The sequence below is a fragment of the Kogia breviceps genome, chromosome 19 (genome assembly GCF_026419965.1).
Source record: "Kogia breviceps isolate mKogBre1 chromosome 19, mKogBre1 haplotype 1, whole genome shotgun sequence".
Taxonomy (NCBI): Eukaryota; Metazoa; Chordata; class Mammalia; order Artiodactyla; family Physeteridae; genus Kogia; species Kogia breviceps.
Genome location: NC_081328.1, coordinates 44820430 through 44838604, shown reverse-complemented (window position 1 = coordinate 44838604; position 18175 = coordinate 44820430). Strand labels below are relative to the sequence as shown.

The 18175-nt window shown below is 45.4% G+C and overlaps 1 protein-coding gene across 2 annotated transcripts in view; it reads left to right on the top strand.

Moving 5' to 3' along the window:
• The window catches only part of PITPNC1 (phosphatidylinositol transfer protein cytoplasmic 1), a 259452-nt gene that overhangs the window by 122501 nt on the left and 118776 nt on the right, over positions 1 to 18175 (top strand). For both annotated transcript variants that reach the window (XM_067022241.1, XM_059047030.2), the window contains exon 2: positions 6012 to 6160. In XM_067022241.1, the coding sequence (XP_066878342.1) occupies positions 6052 to 6160 (109 nt within the window). In that variant the 5' untranslated portion in view covers positions 6012 to 6051. The remainder of the gene's footprint in view (positions 1 to 6011; positions 6161 to 18175) is intronic.

Below are 18175 nucleotides of genomic sequence, written 5' to 3'. Positions count from 1 at the left end.
AGACTGGGGGAAAAAGCCAAGAAAAGCATTAAGGGTGATGTGAATAATGTGGGAGACTCCCAGGAATGCCACCTTGTATCACCCTCTGCTCTTTCCTCTCTCCCCACAGCCAGAGTGAGAGAGGCAGGAATCACGCACATTTCAAAGATGGAAACATACATGATAGCAGGTTAAGTCAGAGGGACAGGTATTTCTCCGTGGTTGTCATATTGTGTGGTATCCGTCTCTTTTGATGGTAGAAGTGGAAATAGTTGTAAATTCTGATTCCCGATCTGAGGCCTTGAAGACCTGAGTGATAACATCAGGGAATAACTCCATCCAGGCTGAGTGATGTTTATTGCAAAACAGTGGTTCCCACCTTTCACATCATGATGTTTGAAAACGGTATTGGGACTAATGAAGGACAAGAAAGGGGGCAGGAAGGGAGGGATTGGAAGAAAGATGACACCCCCTTGGTTCTTTATGGAGGGGAATATGGGAGCCTGGCCTTGCAGAGATCTCTGAAGCTTAACAGTTGGGGGAAGGGGCAGTTAAGTGAAAGCTTAGGGTTCTACTGAACCTGAAACTCTGGGTGCGGTACTTCTAACAGCAAGGATGCTATTTAGGTGTTGGTGATGGTCAGTTAGTAATCCCTTACCATAATCAGGAGTTTTGACTTGGGGTCACGTTTTCTAAAAATCAAGGTTGGAGGTGAACTGTATTAAGTACCTTGGTCGTGCCCAGTCACAGAGTTTGCAAAAGTACAAAGTGATGAAACCTCTTGGCTTTTCCAGGCAAGTTATGCAACTCTGCCTCCCCTCAAGTTCTGCAGCTTTATCAAGCATGCAGCGCTGCATGCAAATGGGAAAGATCTGCATCCCCATGATTTTTTTTTTTGACTACAGAGAGAATTATTTGGGGGGTAGCTGTTCTGATGATGGCTCTCACGGAGGCTCAGCCCTGCAGCGCAGAGCTGTCTCTAATCGTGATTGCCTGTAATGATGATTACCCCAAACTCTGGAATTATGACAATAGATTTTACAAAGTTAGAGCATCATTGCTCCACCATTCCATGTGTGCACACAGTTTAAACAACTTTGATCCTCCAAATGATATCAGACTTTTGTTCATCTTCTGAAATAGCAAAGTTCAAAGGCAGTGGCTCTGAACCATCCCTCTTTGTTCATCATAATGAGACCTAGGTTTGTTAAAGCAGTTCACCTGTTAGAGAAATAAGGGCTGAAGCTGAGTGGAGAAGAAAGAATACAGACAGACCTATGGTCCTCAAACCCCAGCTCTGCCACCTAGAAGCCACGTGGCAGGAGGAAGTCTCTAGCCTCTCGGAGACTCAGCTTCCTCAATCTGTAAATGGGTGCCTGTCTGAATCGTCTGTGAGTCTTAGAAATGAATGTAAAGCACCTAATTGGTGCCTCACACTGATAGGCAATCAGTTAAGCTTTATTCTGTCACCACCACCATCATCATTATCAATTCTGTTATTGATTCTCTGGCTTCAATGTCTTCAGAATCCTTCCGAGTCTATGGATTTCACAGCCTTCATTTCACATGCAGTTTGTTTGGAGTTGGTGATCTGTGATGTGGTATTCTCACTAAATTAGTGATAGAGCTTTGCAAGAATTCAGTGTTAAAGAGGAAAGAAGAAACAGGTCCCCTAAAGATGGAACCTTTTGGTCTTGGCACTGTCTGCTACTGAGCAAGGACTAATGAAGGCCTTCCCCGCCCTCTGCCGCAGCGGTTCTCAGCTTTTAGCGTGTATTTAGGTGACGTCCCCAACTTCCCTCTACCTCAGAGTGTGACTGTAAAAGGCCTGCAACAGCCCACGATTCAGCAGTTTCAGGAGTATCTCTGGTGATTTTGAGACATGGTTGAAGGACTCCGTCCTGCCCTGTCCGCTCTAATTGAGAAACTTCTGGACGCACGTGTCTTTGAGTTAGTTTGTGGTTTAAAGCCTCTGCTTCTGGATGGCCCAGCTCAGATGGCCACACCCCGGAGAGCAGGCCTGATTTGCTTGAGAGTGAAAAAACTGACAGCTGCAGGGCCCTTGACCATCTCAGTGTCTGGGCTTGAGTGTCCCGCCACCCCCAGCAACGTCACCCACGCTACTGCATCCAGCGTCTGTCAGTCGCGCACAGACTGACGCTATCTCGGTGAGCTAATGCTGGTGTCTGCCCTGCAATGGCTCTTTCAGGAGCCACCAGAATGATCAATGAGGCTGAGCAGCCGGGCCCTCCTCTGGCTGCCCGTGAATCAGTCTCTGGCTGCCTGGGCCCTGTCCTTTCAACAGGGCAGGAAGCAATCGAGCTGAGCGCAGCCAGGCTGACTTGCATCTGGCTAATGGCTTTTCTGTGTCATGCGTCGCCCTTGGTCCCATACATTTTCATGCATGAGTGAGTTGGAGCTCCTGGAGATGGTCCAGGGATAGGCATCCCTTCTGTCAAGTCCCCCCACCCCCGACTAAAGCCCTTGACAGCATTTTGGCTTAGGGGTATCTGCTTCAGAAGTGGGGTCAACACATTTTTTAAAAAATTTTAATTAATTAATTAATTTTCATTTATTTATTTTTGGCTATGTTGGGTCTTTGTTGCTGCGCGGGGACTTTCTCTAGTTGCGGCGAGCAGGGGCTACCCTTCCTTGCAGTGCTCGGGCTTCTCATTGCGGTGGCTTCTCTTGTTGTGGAGCACGGGCTCTAGGCGCACAGGCCTCAGTAGTTGTGGCAGGCGGGCTCAGTAGTTGCGGCTCGCAGGCTCTAGAGTGCAGGCTCAGTAGTTGTGGTGCCCAGGCTTAGCTGCTCCGTGGCATGTGGGATCCTCCCAGACCAGGGCTCGAACCCGTGTCCCCTGTATTGGCAGGCAGATTGTTAACCACTGCGCCACCAGGGAAGTCCCAACACTTTTTTTTTTTTAATTGAGGTTTTCAACTAAAGAAAAATGCACAACCTAAAAGACGCAAGTTGAGTTGTGTTTGGGGAGCTTACTGAGGACTAGAACTCTGAGAAACTGCTCCAAAGAGGGAAAGGAGGAGCCAGAATACATAGGAGTTATTTTTGTTTTTCTTCATAAATTTATTTATTTTTGGCTGTGTAGGGTCTTGGTTGCTGCGTGTGGGCTTTCTCTAGTTGCAGTGAGCGGGGGCTACTCTTCGTTGCAGTGCGTGGGCTTCTCACTGCGGTGGCTTCTCTTGTTGCAGAGCACGGGCTCTAGAGCACGTGGGCTTCAGCAGATGCGGTGCATGGGCTCAGTAGTTGTGACGCACAGGCTTAGTTGCTCCACGGCATGTGGGATCTTCCTGGACCAGGACTCGAACCTGTGTCCCCTGCATTGGCAGGCAGATTCTTAACCACTGTGCCACCAGGGAAGGCCTGGATTTTTTTTTTATGTGTGGGAAGATGCAAGAGTCTGGGCTCATTGAAATGATTCCTTAGATATGCATCTTAACTATCTAGGGCCAGTATCCAAAGCACAGAATGTTACATTTTTTTCTCCATCCTGAATTCCCCACAGGGCACGCCATTGGGGCTGGGGGGGCGTTGTGTGGCTACAGTGGCTAATGGCTTGATGGCTGGCAAACATTCATTGTTTACTGGAATGGCGGCAGCATACCCTTTCCACAAGGTGGACATCACATAACACAAAATTCACCCTTTTAAAGTCAATTCAGCAGCGTCTAGTACATTCACAGTATTGTGCAACCACCACCTCTCTCCAGATCCAGAACACTTTCGTCACCCCAGAAGGAAGCCCCGTACCCATTGTATGGGTGTGCTCGGGCTGCCATAGCAACGCACCACAGAATGGGTGGCTTAACCAACTGGAGTTGTAAGGGCTCACGGTTGTGAATGGTGGAAGTCAAAGATCAAGTGTCAACAGGCAGGGCCGGTTCCTTCTGAAGGCTGGGAGGGAAGGATCTGTTCCAGGTCAGTCCTTGGCTGGTAGATGGCCATCTTCGTGCATCCCTTCATCTTATATTCTTCTGTGAGTGTCTCTATGTCCAGCGTGCCCTTCTGTGTAAGGAAACCAGTCCTATTGGACTAGTGCCCATCCTAATGACCTCAGTTTAATTTGATTACCTCTGTAAGGACCCTGTCTCCAAATAAGGTCACATTCTGAGGTACTGGGACTTCAACATATGAATTTTGGGAAAACACGATTCAACTGGTAACACATTAAGCAGTATCAGTATCAGTACTTCCTTCCTTTTTATGGCACAGTAATATTCCATTGTAAGTAAAAACATATTTTTTTGAACTCCAAGTACAAAGCAACTGCCAGTGAAATCTCTACCCCCTGGGCAGCTGGACATGCCGTTCCAGGCTTGTGTGCCCATCCATATAAGGTAGAGTGTTGATCTCACATATCTCCAATCTGTACACTTTCTCACTGTCTTCCTCCTTGAAACAGTATTAGTCAGTCTTTATGAGCAAAGGGAAGAGGGGAAGCCAAAGCAAGTTTCTAATCCCAAAATTTGTTTAAAAATAAATTTTATCTTTGATTTTCCTCTCTCCTCTCCCTGCTCTTATCCTCAGCACACACACACAGTTACATTAAAAGCATTTTAAATGCAGACCCTTCTGGGGGAGAGGCGTGGCACAGACAGGAAGCACTGCCCTTTGAGAAGAGCCAGAAGGCCGCTGTTCCCATTGTCATGGTTACTGGGCCTGGTGCCTCAGGCTGGCCTCACACCAGAGCCTTTCCCATTCTCTTCACGCTCCCCTCCCGGCACCCGCCTCAGAATGGAAGAGAGACCTTTGGACATGTGATGTGTGTCCTCCCAGCTTTGGAACTGACTGCACTGTTGACTTGTACATTATACATGCCCCCTTAATTTAAAAATCTATTTCTCTCTCTTATGTACATAGACAGGGGACCTACATACCTGCTGGCCTGGGCTCTTTGGGAATAACCCGGAGCCGTCATTAGCCTGCTGCAGACTCAGGCCCCTTCCCCCTACCCCTCGGGCCTTGATGATGCTGACCCTGTGTGTTGTTTCACACCGAATCTGTGGAAGGACCACAGCAGCGTCTCGCCCTGCCTGCAGATTCTGAGCAGACTTCCTCCGTGCAAAAGTCATTTGACTCCCTCCCTCCTCTCTCTCTTCTTGTCCCTTCTGTCAAATTAGTTTTGCCACTTTGGAAGTTCACTGGGTGAAGAGATGCCTGCCGGCCCCAGGGTTTTCAGAGAGGCAAGAAAGAGAATGGAACAGCTCAAAGATACAGGCGGCATGGCAAGTGTTCACATTACATGTTATTCCATTTTATCATTTTCGTGTAAGCACATGTAACTTCTGGCATCTCAGCCTGGAAGGTCCTGCACTAAGGCCCCAGGACTTAAAGATACTGTAGATTTTCCTCCTTGTGGACCAGCCTAAAGTTGGGTCCACAGTTTCCACTCACAGTGAGGCCTGGGCATCTGGAGCGTTTTTTTTTTAAAGCTTCCAGGTGACTCCAACGTCCAGCCACCTTTGAGAACCACCATTTCTATGGGACAGAGGCCTCCAGGAGAGTTGAACACTTTGAGAGAGGCGATGGAAGAGACAGGTGACATCTAATCCTCTTGTGACCAGCAATGCAGTTAATCAGGCAGAAAGAAGGGACAGAAATCACAAACCTTAGCCTGTCTGAGCCTGTCTTGAACCAAGCAGAATAGGACTTCAGCGCCGCTTAACCCTGTAGGGCCAGAGTGGAAAAGGAGACTCCGGCGAGCCCACCTCCCAGCCGCTCCCCATGGGTTGGTGGATCAGCTGCCAAACCTTGAAGGCCGTCGGCCACACCAGCAAGCATCTGCCAAGGTGATGCAAAGCGTTCACAGGAAAAGGCCGTTTCTGCATTCTACTCACAGCTCGTTCTCCACCTTCTTCCTGAGGAAGAGTAACATCAGGCCACATGCCTGCTTTCTTTTCTCAACAGAAAGTGCTGATGCCCTGAGTTGCTTGCGGCGCAGCGGCAGTGGTGGTGCGGGGACAGTTTTTGGAGGCGAGCGATGGGTCTGACCCCTCTGTGTCTGTGTGTTTTGTAGTACAAAATCGGACAGCTGTACATGATCAGCAAGCACAGCCATGAACAGAGCGACCGAGGAGAAGGGGTGGAGGTCGTCCAGAACGAGCCCTTCGAGGACCCTCACCATGGGAACGGGCAGTTCACGGAGAAACGCGTGTATCTCAACAGGTAAGTGCTGGCAGCCGGTGCTCCGCCTCCGGGCACCCACCCTGCCCAGGGGCTCCCACCCAGTCCCACTGCAAGACTGAGATAGAGGCTGTGATGGTCTGGGATAAAAAGGTGACTTGGAAAGTCTTCACATCTGCCCTCCAAAACTGCCACTCTAGTTGCTGCCAAAAACAGAAACCCCTGCGTTCTGCAAAATAGTCCTGAAGCGCATTTTCGTCAAGAGGAGCTTTCCTCTTACCTCTCCCAACCCTTCCACGACATGTTAAGATGAAATCTGATCTTAAGAATTAAAGGACGGGGCTTCCCTGGTGGCGCAGTGGTTGAGAATCCGCCTGCCGATGCAGGGGATGTGGGTTCGTGCCGCGGAGCGGCTGGGCCCGTGAGCCATGGCCGCTGAGCCTGCGCGTCCAGAGCCTGTGCTCCGCAACGGGAGAGGCCACAACAGTGAGAGGCCCACCTAGCACCAAAAAAAAAAAAAAAAAAAAAAAAAGAATTAAGGGACGTTGTCTTCACCCTTGGTCCCGGGTTAGCAGAAGGAAAGAGGCAGTTTTGCCTGTAAGCTGTAGAAAAGTAAGTGCTGAATGTGGCCATATGCTGTTGGGGTCTTGGCTCAGTAAGATTTCCACTTCCTGCCGAGTGACCACTCGGTTGTCGGCAAAGGGAGATGACAAAACCACCGGTTGCCTGTGACCAAAGTGACATGGGGTACTCGGGTGGTTTCTGTTTCTCAAGTAGACCCATCGTTCCCAAGGTGGACGTTGTCATCTCTCCTCTGAAAGGGTAAAGATTCGAGGGTCATCAACCAGCGCTGATCAGGACCTGCCATTTCTGTTTTGCAAAACACATTCTTTAATCTCTTCTGTTTTCTTATCGCTAATGACATAATTGATTGTTGGGGCTTGTCTGATCTTCTCCCAGCCTTACACTTCCCTTCCAGGTTATCTTCTTCCTTTCACTTTTCTGGGTCAGAACGTTTGTAGTCGCGCGCGCCGTATTTTCTCGAAAGGAACTGCCTGTGTCAGTGAGCCAGCATATGACCGTGGTGGTCTTTGCTGTCATCTCCATGAATACTCGTTACCACCATCTATGGCCTCTCCTGTTGGCCATTTTTTCATTCAGAAAGCACTTCCAGCATAATAGCTGGACTGTGTCCCCAGTTTAAACACTGACACTTGTGACTCTTTCTCCATGCTCAGTGCCACGGTCAGGTGTTTCTGAGAGGAGCCCTATTTGGATTCCCCCATTCTTGTAGGACCTCTGCCCTTCGACAGGCTGAAGGGGACTATTTCTTCTTGATGGGAGGGTTTGTGTTCTGTCACCAGGGTGTTTGGAAATCTCTCAGGCCAATATCCTGACACTGGGCTGATTAAACCAACGTACTTTAATCTTCCCAGGGAAGCAGTACCAGGGAATTCCTGAGTCACGATGAAATGCAAATGAGATTGATGCTGTTCATCTGTCAGGAGCTGTGAACTCCCAGGATTTGGAGCCAGTGCAGCCTGCAGCCAGCTGTTGATTTGCAGGAGAAGCTGAGCTCTGGGTCTAGCCTGAGGATGGCTTCCTTGCAGAGAGAGGTTTCTCAGTATGCTGCTTTGGCATTCTTAGTGCAAAGGGTGTAAATCAAATATTGAGCATCGATCACCTCTGTAGAGCAAAGAGAAGTGAGAGGAGGTGGGGAGGTGCAAGAGACTAGATACAAGCCTACAGAAAATTCCATTTCTCGGCAGATGATTGCATTTTCCAAAGTTATTGCCTGGGGAATGTTCCCTGTGTACCAAACTCAAGAAATTAGAAAACTTTATCACTTTTCCTGAAACAGAACAAGAAGTGTCCAGCTGTCTCTGTCATGTCTGTTTTCTCTATCAAAATATATGACATTTATTTTAAAGGAGAATACTAAACATTAGTAAGAGGGAAATTTGTTATAAATAGAATATCTGGACTTCAAGTAATAATAACTAAAAGGATTAATACGGACCCTCCCCCCACCTCCTATGACAGACACAGGATGAAATACAAAAATATAAAGCTGAGTTCAAAGCAAAGAAAGGGAAATCCTTAGGTACTAGAAATAAAGAGGAAACTAACTGGAGTGGAAAGCAGATGAGCTAATGCTGAGTAAGCTGGGGGGGTGTCAGAACTGAGTGTGGGCCCTGACATCTAGGGGCTGTGGATGTCATTCCCATAAGGGGACAGGAAGTGTGGCCTCGGTGCATGTAAATGGGGTGTTGGGACTGAGAATGGTGCAAAAAAAATCATTTTTGACAATCAAGGGCTGAGAACAGTTACTACTCAGAGACACAGATTGAAAGAACTACTAAAGGTTGTATTTGAAGTAAAAGGAAATTGAAACCAAGAAACAGGAGGGGTGAATCGAGAAGCAATAGTAAACAAAGAAATTAGTAAACATCTGGACAAATCTGAATGAGCATGGAATGCTTCAAATATATGAATAATTAGTAATTGGAAGTATATTTGTGGAATTTAAATAACAGACAACAATAACAGAAGATGAAAGGGTAGTAAGTATAGTAAAAAAAAAAAAAAGTGCTTTAAGTTGCTAATATCATCTAGGAAGAAAAAAGAGATATTTATTAATTTTAAAAAATTTAAGGTAGGGACTTCCCTGGTGGTCCAGCGGTTAAGACTCTGTGCTCCCAATGCAGGGGGCCCGGATTCGATACTGCGTGCCATAACTAAGAGGCTGCATGCCACAACTAAAAGATCCCACATGCTGCAACTAAGACCTGGCTCAGCCAAATAAATAATAAATATTTTTTAAAAATTTAAGGCAAATATGTGTACTCAAAATGTAAAGGTAACCTCTAAAAGAATAGTAAAATAATATGTAACTTCCAAGAGAAAACTTGACCAATCCAATAGAAGGCAGAGGAAGAACAAAGAGAAGCCTACAAAAAGCACAGTAAATAGAAAACAAATTTTGTTTATCAGATGATAAATCGAAATGTATCAGTGATCACAAAAATAATGTGTGTTAAACCCTAAACTTGAACCTAACTCAACAAAGATATGGCAATGCTGACAAAATCACAAGTGGCCTAGAGTTATAATGGGAGATTTTAACCCACTTGTTTAATAAACTGATAGATCGAATAGACAAACAATTGAACAAACATAGAGAAGATGTAAATGACAGAATTACAAGCTTGATCTAGTGGACATTAATAGACCCTGGAACCAACATGCCTTTCAAACACACATGAAAGTGTATAAAAACTGAATATACAAAGTAGGCCAGAAACCAGTCTCAAATACCAGAAAATCAATATTGTATAGATCCTGTTGGCTGATTAAAGAGCATGACAATTAGAAATTGGTAGCAACAATAAATGAACTCCCTCATCATTTAGAAATGTAAAAATTTCTAAGTATTTCATGGGTTGAAAATGTCAGATACTTATTTTCCCAGCCACCTTTGCAGCTAGGGATGGCATGTGACCTAGTTCCAGCCAATGAGATGTGAGATTTTCCTCCCTGATTAAAAAAGGAAAGATGTTCAATAGAGGCATCATCTGCTTCTAAGAAAGGGGGTGGGAAATACATGATGATGGCTGGGAAGGCAACTAATAGTGCCTACCACATGAATCTTGATAACAAAACTGAACAATAACAGTATAAAAGGGAAGCTTATAGACTGATTTCAGTTAAGAACATAGACAGGAAAATCCTATATGAAACTTTAGCAAATCAAATACCTCAGAGTATAATAATAGTAGTTCATGACCTGATCAGATTTATGACTGATTGTTAACATCAATTTGAGAATTTGACAAGATTGCTGGGTATAAAATTCATAATACAAAAATCAGTAACACTATTATAGAGTGGGAGCAATAAATGGAAAAAATAATTTTTAAAAATTCCATTTATAAGAGAAAAGGAAACCTAAAGGTAGCCAGTAAAGAATCCACAAGATATACAAAATCTTTTCGGAGGAAAATATAAAACATTAGCAGAGGACATTTTAAAAAACCTAGACAAATGAGAATATTCATGGATGGGAAAAGCTATGTAATAAATTTGCATTCAATTCCCAAATCAATTATAAATTTAAGGCAAAACTAATTAAAATGACAACCAAGTTGTTTTTAAACAGAATTTGAGAATATAATCCTAAAATTCCTAATTACTACAGCTTTATAAGGAGTCTTGATGTCTGGTAGGGTGAGTCTCTCCTACTTACTGAACTTTTCCAGAATTGTTCATATGGATCTTAGGATTAGAAACCCAAGTGATATGAAGAATACCCGAAGAAACCAAGGACATTTAACCTAGAAAAGCTAGACTGGGGTGTATAATGGTTTGATCAGATGGGAGAAGGATTAGGCGTATGTATTCTAGATGACCTCAAGAGGACCAATTAGACTAAGAACAATGGGTGAGAATGCCAGAAGAAAAATTTAGGCTCAGTTTAAGGAAGAAATCTAAGTATTTGAGCCATCAGAGAGCACAGTAAGGTGACTTATAGTCAATTATACTGCTGCTGGGGGTGTTTGAGCATAAGCAGAACACACCCTTGTCAGGCTGTCCTTGAGTAGATTCAAACATCAAGTAGGTGGTTAAAATGGACCACCTTTCAGATCCTTTTCAACCCTAATTTTCTATGCTTAAAGTCTGTTTCAGACATTATCTCATCTCTCCTCCAGCATACATAAATGAATAACAAGTGAGGCACAGGAAAAAAAAATACCTTTAGCTCCTTTTGCACAAATCTAAAGTAGGTCCATTATTTTATCTCAGAACCAGGCAGACTATGGTTTAGTAAGAGAGAAAGAAAGAAAAAATTGGTATGTGACATAACTATAAAATAATAAGTATTTTCATAATCATATAAGAAAACCAAACCTACTACTTTGTAGTTACAAACTAGAGTTAACCCACCTAAAGTTAACCCATGTCCAGCATGCACAGGTCATGGGACTGCCATGTTGGTGAGGCTGCTTTGTAATTGTAACTCATTAAATGAGTGTGTATTGAAATTGACCATGCGTAACAAATTACTCTGGTGTTGGAGAGAATCTCTTAATAATTAAGCCATGGTTCTTGTATTCTGATCAAAGTAGGGTCCTAGGTCAACCAATTCCATTATTTCTAAGTTCATCTGTCCATCTTATGAGTGGTGTCAAGGAGGAAAAACTTTTCTTCAGTCTACTTAGTTATTGGTGATTCGGGTCCCGAGAATTAAATTGAAACTGACAGATTAACAGGAGGAAAGACAAGTTTTTATTCATGTACATAGGCGAGAGCATCCAGAAAAATGTGACTCAAGGGGGTGGTTAGAATATGGGGCTTATATACCATTTTTTAAAAAATAAATTTTAATTTATTTGTTTATGGCTGCGTTGGGTCTTCGTTGCTGCGTGCTGGCTTTCTCTAGTTGCGGCGAACAGGGGCTACTCCTCGTTGCGGTGCGCAGGCATCTCACTGCGGTGGCTCCTCTTGTTGTGGAGTACGGGCTCTAGGTGCACGGGCTTCAGTAGTTGTGACTCACGGGCTTAGTTGCTCCGCAGCATATGGGATCTTCCCGGACCAGGGCCCGAACCCATGTCCCCTGCAATGGGAGGCGGATTCTTAACCTCTGCGCCACCAGGGAAGCCCTTATATACTATTTTTAATAAGGGAGGGAGAGAAAAGAGACTTATGGGAAAACAAATGTCTTGTATGAAAAATAAATGAGGCCTTAGGAGAATGGATGGGAGACAAGATAGACATTGTGACAATGTCTGTTTAGGTGATTTCTTATCCTGGTGCTTACTTCTTGTCTCTGGTGATCGGAGTCAATCTTCTCTGGTTGTGAAACTCGCGGAGAGGGGATTTATGACAGTTGAATTCTTTTGGGAGGTTCTGTTTTTATGCAGATAAGGGGAGTTCAGGAAAAGTGTCTTTCTGCAACTGTTGGAGTCTCAAATATCTTCAGCTCAAAATAATCCTGATGTCACTGTAGCATGTTGTAGACCCCTTCACTGACCACAGGGAAGTGGGTCCTGAGAGTTGGACTGGAAGTAGCCAAGATGTTCCAGTGCCCACTTAATAACTTACACAGAGGGACTTCCCTGGTGGTCCAGTGGTTAAGACTCCACGCTTCCAATGCAGGGGGCGCAGGTTTAATCCCTGGTCGGGGAACTAAGATCCCACATGTCACACAGTGTGACCAAATAAATAAATAACGCAGAGAAATATCAATGTCCTGTGGACCAGAATTCACGAGCTGGCAAAGGGAATGCATTCTCTTCCTTATGTCAATCTGTATGGGAAGACAAATCACATTCAGAAACTGCTTTATTGATTTATTACCCAAAGCAACTATTTGGGGCATTGGAAGTACTCAGTGCCTGTGTCATCAGGGCCTCCTCTCTGAGTCTGTCTTGACCAGACAGGACATTTTGTGTAAGGATGCTAGCGGTCCACAGAATTATCTGGAGGCTTGAGAATGGACAGCTCTCAAGGCAGCTCCAAGAGGCCAAGAGCAGCAATGATGACAACCATCTTTAAGTGAAACCAGCCTTTTCATCCTGCCGTCACCGTCATGGCTGCTGTGGGTGGCTCTGAATTGTCCATTTTTCCTTTCTATCATTTGTTCTAAAATTTCAAACATGGGGAGTTCCCTGGTGGCCCAATGGTTACGGTTACAGACTTTCACTGCTGTGGCCTGGGTTCAATCCCTGGCTGGGGAACTGAGATGCTGCCAGCTGCATGGCATGGCCAAAAAAGTAAGTTAGTAGACTAAAATAAAACAAAATTCCAACCATAAGCTTCCCATTGAGTTCCCAGGCCAAGCCAGGCTACTAGTAGGTGGGGGAAGGGACTTCCAGACTGTTTTCCAAAGCAGCTGCACCATTTTACACGCCCTCCAGCAATGTATGAGGGTTCCAATTTCTCTACATAATCACCGACACTTGTTATTGTTCGTCTTTTTGATTACAGCCATCCTAGTGGGTGTGAAGTGGTATCTTGCTTGGGTTTTAATTGGCATTTCCCTAATGACATTGAGCATCTTTTCAAGTGCTCATGGGCCATTTATATGTCTTCTTCGGAGACATGTCTATTGAGATCCCTTGCCTTAAGTTGAGCATAATGTCTTTTTCAAATGCCATTTATCCTTTTAGTACTTGCCTCTTATTTCCCAGAACTGTGGGGTTACTCCACTCTCTGGCCCTTCCTATAGCGTCTGATGCACTGTTATGTGCAGTACATTTGGGTGACTGCCTAATGCATTTAGGACATTACATTAGTTCTAATACATTAGTACATTTGGTGGTTGTCCTTGGGCCTTTGATCCAGTTCAGTTAACCAAATAAGTGGTATTTCTTGGCTTGTCTTCAAAAATCCTGGTTTCAACTGGCATCCAGGGAAAGGAGGCAAGATGCTAATCAAACTCTGGAACAGCGACTCTAAGTAAAACCTGTGGTCCAGAATCATGTGAGGGTGGGGCTTTTCTTTTGTTCCCTTTCGTCTTCACTTCATCCCTAGCATCACTCCAATCCCCTCCCACTGAAGCCCATGAGGGGAGGGAATCTGGTGGGGGTGGAGGGGCATTGGAGAAAAGATGGAGCCTATTTTTAGGCTTGTTTAGCAGTCATGAAGTGTCATGTTCTTCTCCACTACGGCTGCTGGATTAATTAGGCTGTGCTGGCAGCTGCCAGTCAGGGAGGGTTGCCAGCTTCTAACGGTGATTCCGCCGAATGCCTGAATCGATTTGCACGCCGCGAACATTTCTCCCACTACATGGCTCTTGCCTTCCAGGGCAACCTCTCCTGGCATCTAGTGGCTCTGGGTAGGAGAGGGTACAGCTTCCCTAAGCCATGAATCCTGTTTAACTGGATAAGCAAAGCCACCAGCTGGTCACTTTACCTTACCTACCAGCTCACTGGTAGAGCCTTGTTGCTGTGGCTTGGGTCTTTCTTTCACATTTCTTCTTCCCATTCTCCCAGATCTTCCCCACAGTACGAGCTTACTGCCCACAGCTCATGCGGCAGAGGGAGAGCCCACTACCCAGGCAACGGGTCAAAGAGGAAGTGTCGGGGCCAGAGACTCTGACCTAAGAGCTTATTTCCACACTATTTTGAAAGACTCTTCATGGTTATTATTGACTTCTGAATATCCAGAGACGATCTTCATTCATTCAGAAAATATTTATTGAGCACCTGCTGTGTGCCAGGCGTCATTCTAGGTGCTGGCTGGGTGAGCAGCAGTGGACAGGCCAGAGATCCTGCCCTGATGGGAACTTGCATCCTAGTTAGGAGTGACAGCAGTACACAATAGCCATGTATATAAGAACATTATGTATTTTAGAATATTCAGTCAAATATTCTATACAAATATATATTCTCTCTATATAGAATATAATATTAAATAAATTAATAGTATTTTCAATATATACTGGATGTTACTTCCCTGGTGGCACAGTGGTTAAGAATCCGCCTGCCAAGTCAGGGGACACGGGTTTGAGCCCTGTTCCGGGAAGATCCCACCTGCCGCAGAGCAACTAAGCCTGTGCACCACAACTACTGAGCCTGTGCCCTAGAGCCTGCGAGCTACAACTTCTGAAGCCCGCACGCCTAGAGCCCATGCTTGGCAACAAGAGAAGCCACCGCAACGAGAAGCCTGCGCACCGCAATGAAGAGTAGCCCCTGCTCACTGCAACTAGAGAAAGCCCGCGCGCAGCAACGAAGATCCAGCGTAGCCAAAAATAAAGTAAATAAAATAAATAAATTTAAAAAAAAAAAAAAAAAAAGAAGCTGCCTGCCAGTGCAGGGAACACAGGTTCAAGCCCTAGTCCGAGAAGATCCTACATGCCACGGAGCAGCTAAACCTGTGCGCCACAACTACTGAGCCTGCACTCTAGGGCCCGTGAGCCACAACTACTGAAGCCTGCGCGCCTAGAGCCCGCGCTCCGCAACAAGAGAAGCCACCGCAATGAGGAGCCCGCGCACCGTGATGAAAAATAGCCCCCGCTCGCCGCAACTAGAGAAAGGCTGTGCACAGCAATGAAGACCCAAGGCAGCCAAAAATAAATAAATAAACTTTAAAAAATTATATATATATATATATATATATATATATATATATATATATATATATATATATATATATATATATATATATATATATATACACACACACACACACACACACACACACATACTGGAGAAAACAGACCACGTAGAGCCTTCTTCCCGACATACCTTTCAGCCCATGCTCTTCTATTTGGTCCCCATCTCAGTCCTTAAGAACATGCCAGGGGTTCTCATGCTGCCAGGTCCCCTGCCTTCTGCCCCCTCAACTACTCCTATGGAACATCACAGAGACAGAACGTTTAGGCCTGGTTGGGATCCTCCAGGGCATCTCGTCAAGCGATTTCCACCTTGGTTCTGCCTCACTCCTGCCTGATGATGTTGACACATGTGGCTGGCTCCCCTGGGCGCTCCCCATACCCCTGCCACATCACCCTAACACTCTCCACACGCAGAGCCTTCCAAGAACTGACACGAGGCAGGCTTCTTTTCCTGGAATCCCAGCACAAACGGTCCTTCTATAGGAAGAGAGGTGGCAGTGTCCAAGCTCAAGGAACTTCCTGTGGGGGATGCCCCAGCAGCCCTGTCTCTCACAGGTGATGGCTCTAGTCTGGAAACTCTGTTCATCTCTTTGCTGCAGTATAAAGAATTACATTAAGATCAGGATGAAAGACCAGCCAGAATACCATTAAGAAGAGTATAAATCACAGCAGTAGAGAAGAAATTTAAAGACCTCAGAAAATCACTGTACACAGAACTGGAGAGGAACAAATAATTATTATTAAACAACTGTCAAATGTCAGATTTGGGCATAAAGAAGGAAAAAAAGGTCAGAAGATCCCTCCTGAACCAGTGGGAAATGAAGATATGAAGGTAGCTAAGTCCTTTTAAGAATCACTTAAATGAGCTTCAGTTCTTTGAGCCTAATCTTAGGATAGACAGTGGCTAGTTTCAGGTTCCACTGCGTGGCTTGCAGGATCTTAGTTCCCCGACCAGGGATCGAACCAGGGTCCCGGCAGTGAAAGTGCTGAGTCCTAACCACTGGACTGCCAGGGAATTCCCAAAGCACTGTTATTTTGTGAAGTCAGGGCTTTCTGCCAGGAATGTTTAAGTCCAAAGTGTCTAGTTGAGACTGTCATAATTCTGACCCCTGTTGAGAAAATGAAATTAGACTCCATTTAGACCACATTTGGCCTGATGATGTTCCGGACCTCCTAGATCCAAAAAATATCCCCAAATGAGCATAAATTGCAAAATGAGATTAGATATGGTGGAGAATTTGGAGATAATCTGGAATGTAAAGCACTAGAAGGGAGGAATGGTTTAGGTTTCAGTTCCAGAAGCTCTTTATGAAGTAGATAAATTCTTTTAACGTGAGGCCAGTTCAGATTATGCCTGCCCATGGGCCCTTCTTATCAGATCATTTGTGATTTAAGGAGAGTATGAGGTTACAGTGATTATATCCACTTATGTCCAGGTTCCTCAACCTTGGCGCCGTTTAACATTTGGGTCTATATAATTAATTCCTTGTTATGAGGGGCTGTCCTGAGCATTGTACCATGGTGAGCAGCATCCCCGGCCTCTTCCCACTAGATGCCAGCAGCATCTCCCCACCCGCCCACCCCCAACCAGTTCTCACAACCAAAAAATGTCTCCAGACTTGGCCGAATACCCCCTGCGTGGGAAGAATTCCCCCACTGCTTTCCCATTGAAATGGGAACCACTGTTCTAGAATGACCAACTGTCCCATTTTGCTCAGGACCAAGGAATTTAGCACGTGGGACTTATCAGTGCTAAAACTGAAACCGTGCACCTCGGATTGGAACTTGAACCCACACGACTGGGACTCAAACCCGGCCAAAATCCATAATCTTTCAACTGAGATCACACACCTGGTTTCAGGACTTAATGAAGCTCAGTTTCATTTTTTTTTTTGTAATTAATTAATTTTATTTTTGGCTGCGTTGGGTCTTTGCTGCACGCAGGCTTTCTCTAGTTGCAGAGAGCGGGAGCTGCTCTTCGTTGTGGTGCGCGGGCTTCTCATTGCAGTGACCTCTCTTGTTGCGGAGCACGGGCTGTAGGTGCGCGGGCTTCAGTAGTTGCGGCTCGCGGGCTCTAGAGCGCAGGCTCAGTAGTTGTGGCACATGGGCTTAGTTGCTCCACGGCATGTGGGAATCTTCCCAGACGAGGGATCGAACCTGTGTCCCTTGTATTGGCAGGTGGACTCTTAACCACTGCACCACCAGGGAATCCCTGAAGCTCAGGTTCTTGATGTCTCATCGCAGAAAGAATTCAGTGAGAGGCAAAGTGATAGGTAAGAAGTGGATTTATGTAGAAAGAAACACTCCACAGACAGTGCGGGCCATCTCAGAAGGCGAGAAAGGCACCAGGGTATGGGGTTGTCAGTTTTTATAGGGGTGGGTAATTTCATAGGCTAATGAGGGGGAGGAGTATTCCAGCTATTTCAGGAAGGGCTGGAGATTTCCAGGAATTGGGCCACCGCCCACTTTTTGATCCTGATGGTCTGTCTTGGAACTGTCACGGTGCCTGTGGGTGTGTCATTTAGCTTGCTGATGTGAGCATATACTGAGGCTCAAGGTCTAGTGGAATTGACTTGTCCACCATCTTGGACCCATTTGGTTCTAATCAGTTTATGTCGTGTCCTCGGGCTATGTCATTCTTTCAAAGGTTGTGCCCTGCCCCCTTCTCTCCTGTTTCAGAACCAAGACAGTCCCATTATAACCTGGGACAAGTTGACCAGCTGTCACTGATATGTTCTGTTCCATGTGAAGTAAAGAAGTAAGAAACAAAACAATTTGAAAAGTCTATCTTTGGTAGGCATGGACAGAGGTTTTGGGGAAATGTGGTAGCATTCCACATCAGCACGTTTTCTAATTCCTTAAAGGTTTTAGAATTTTGTCTTTTTCCTCAGTGTCCCTAAAGCCTGAGCCATGGTGAGATGGTCTTGGGAGGTTTAGTC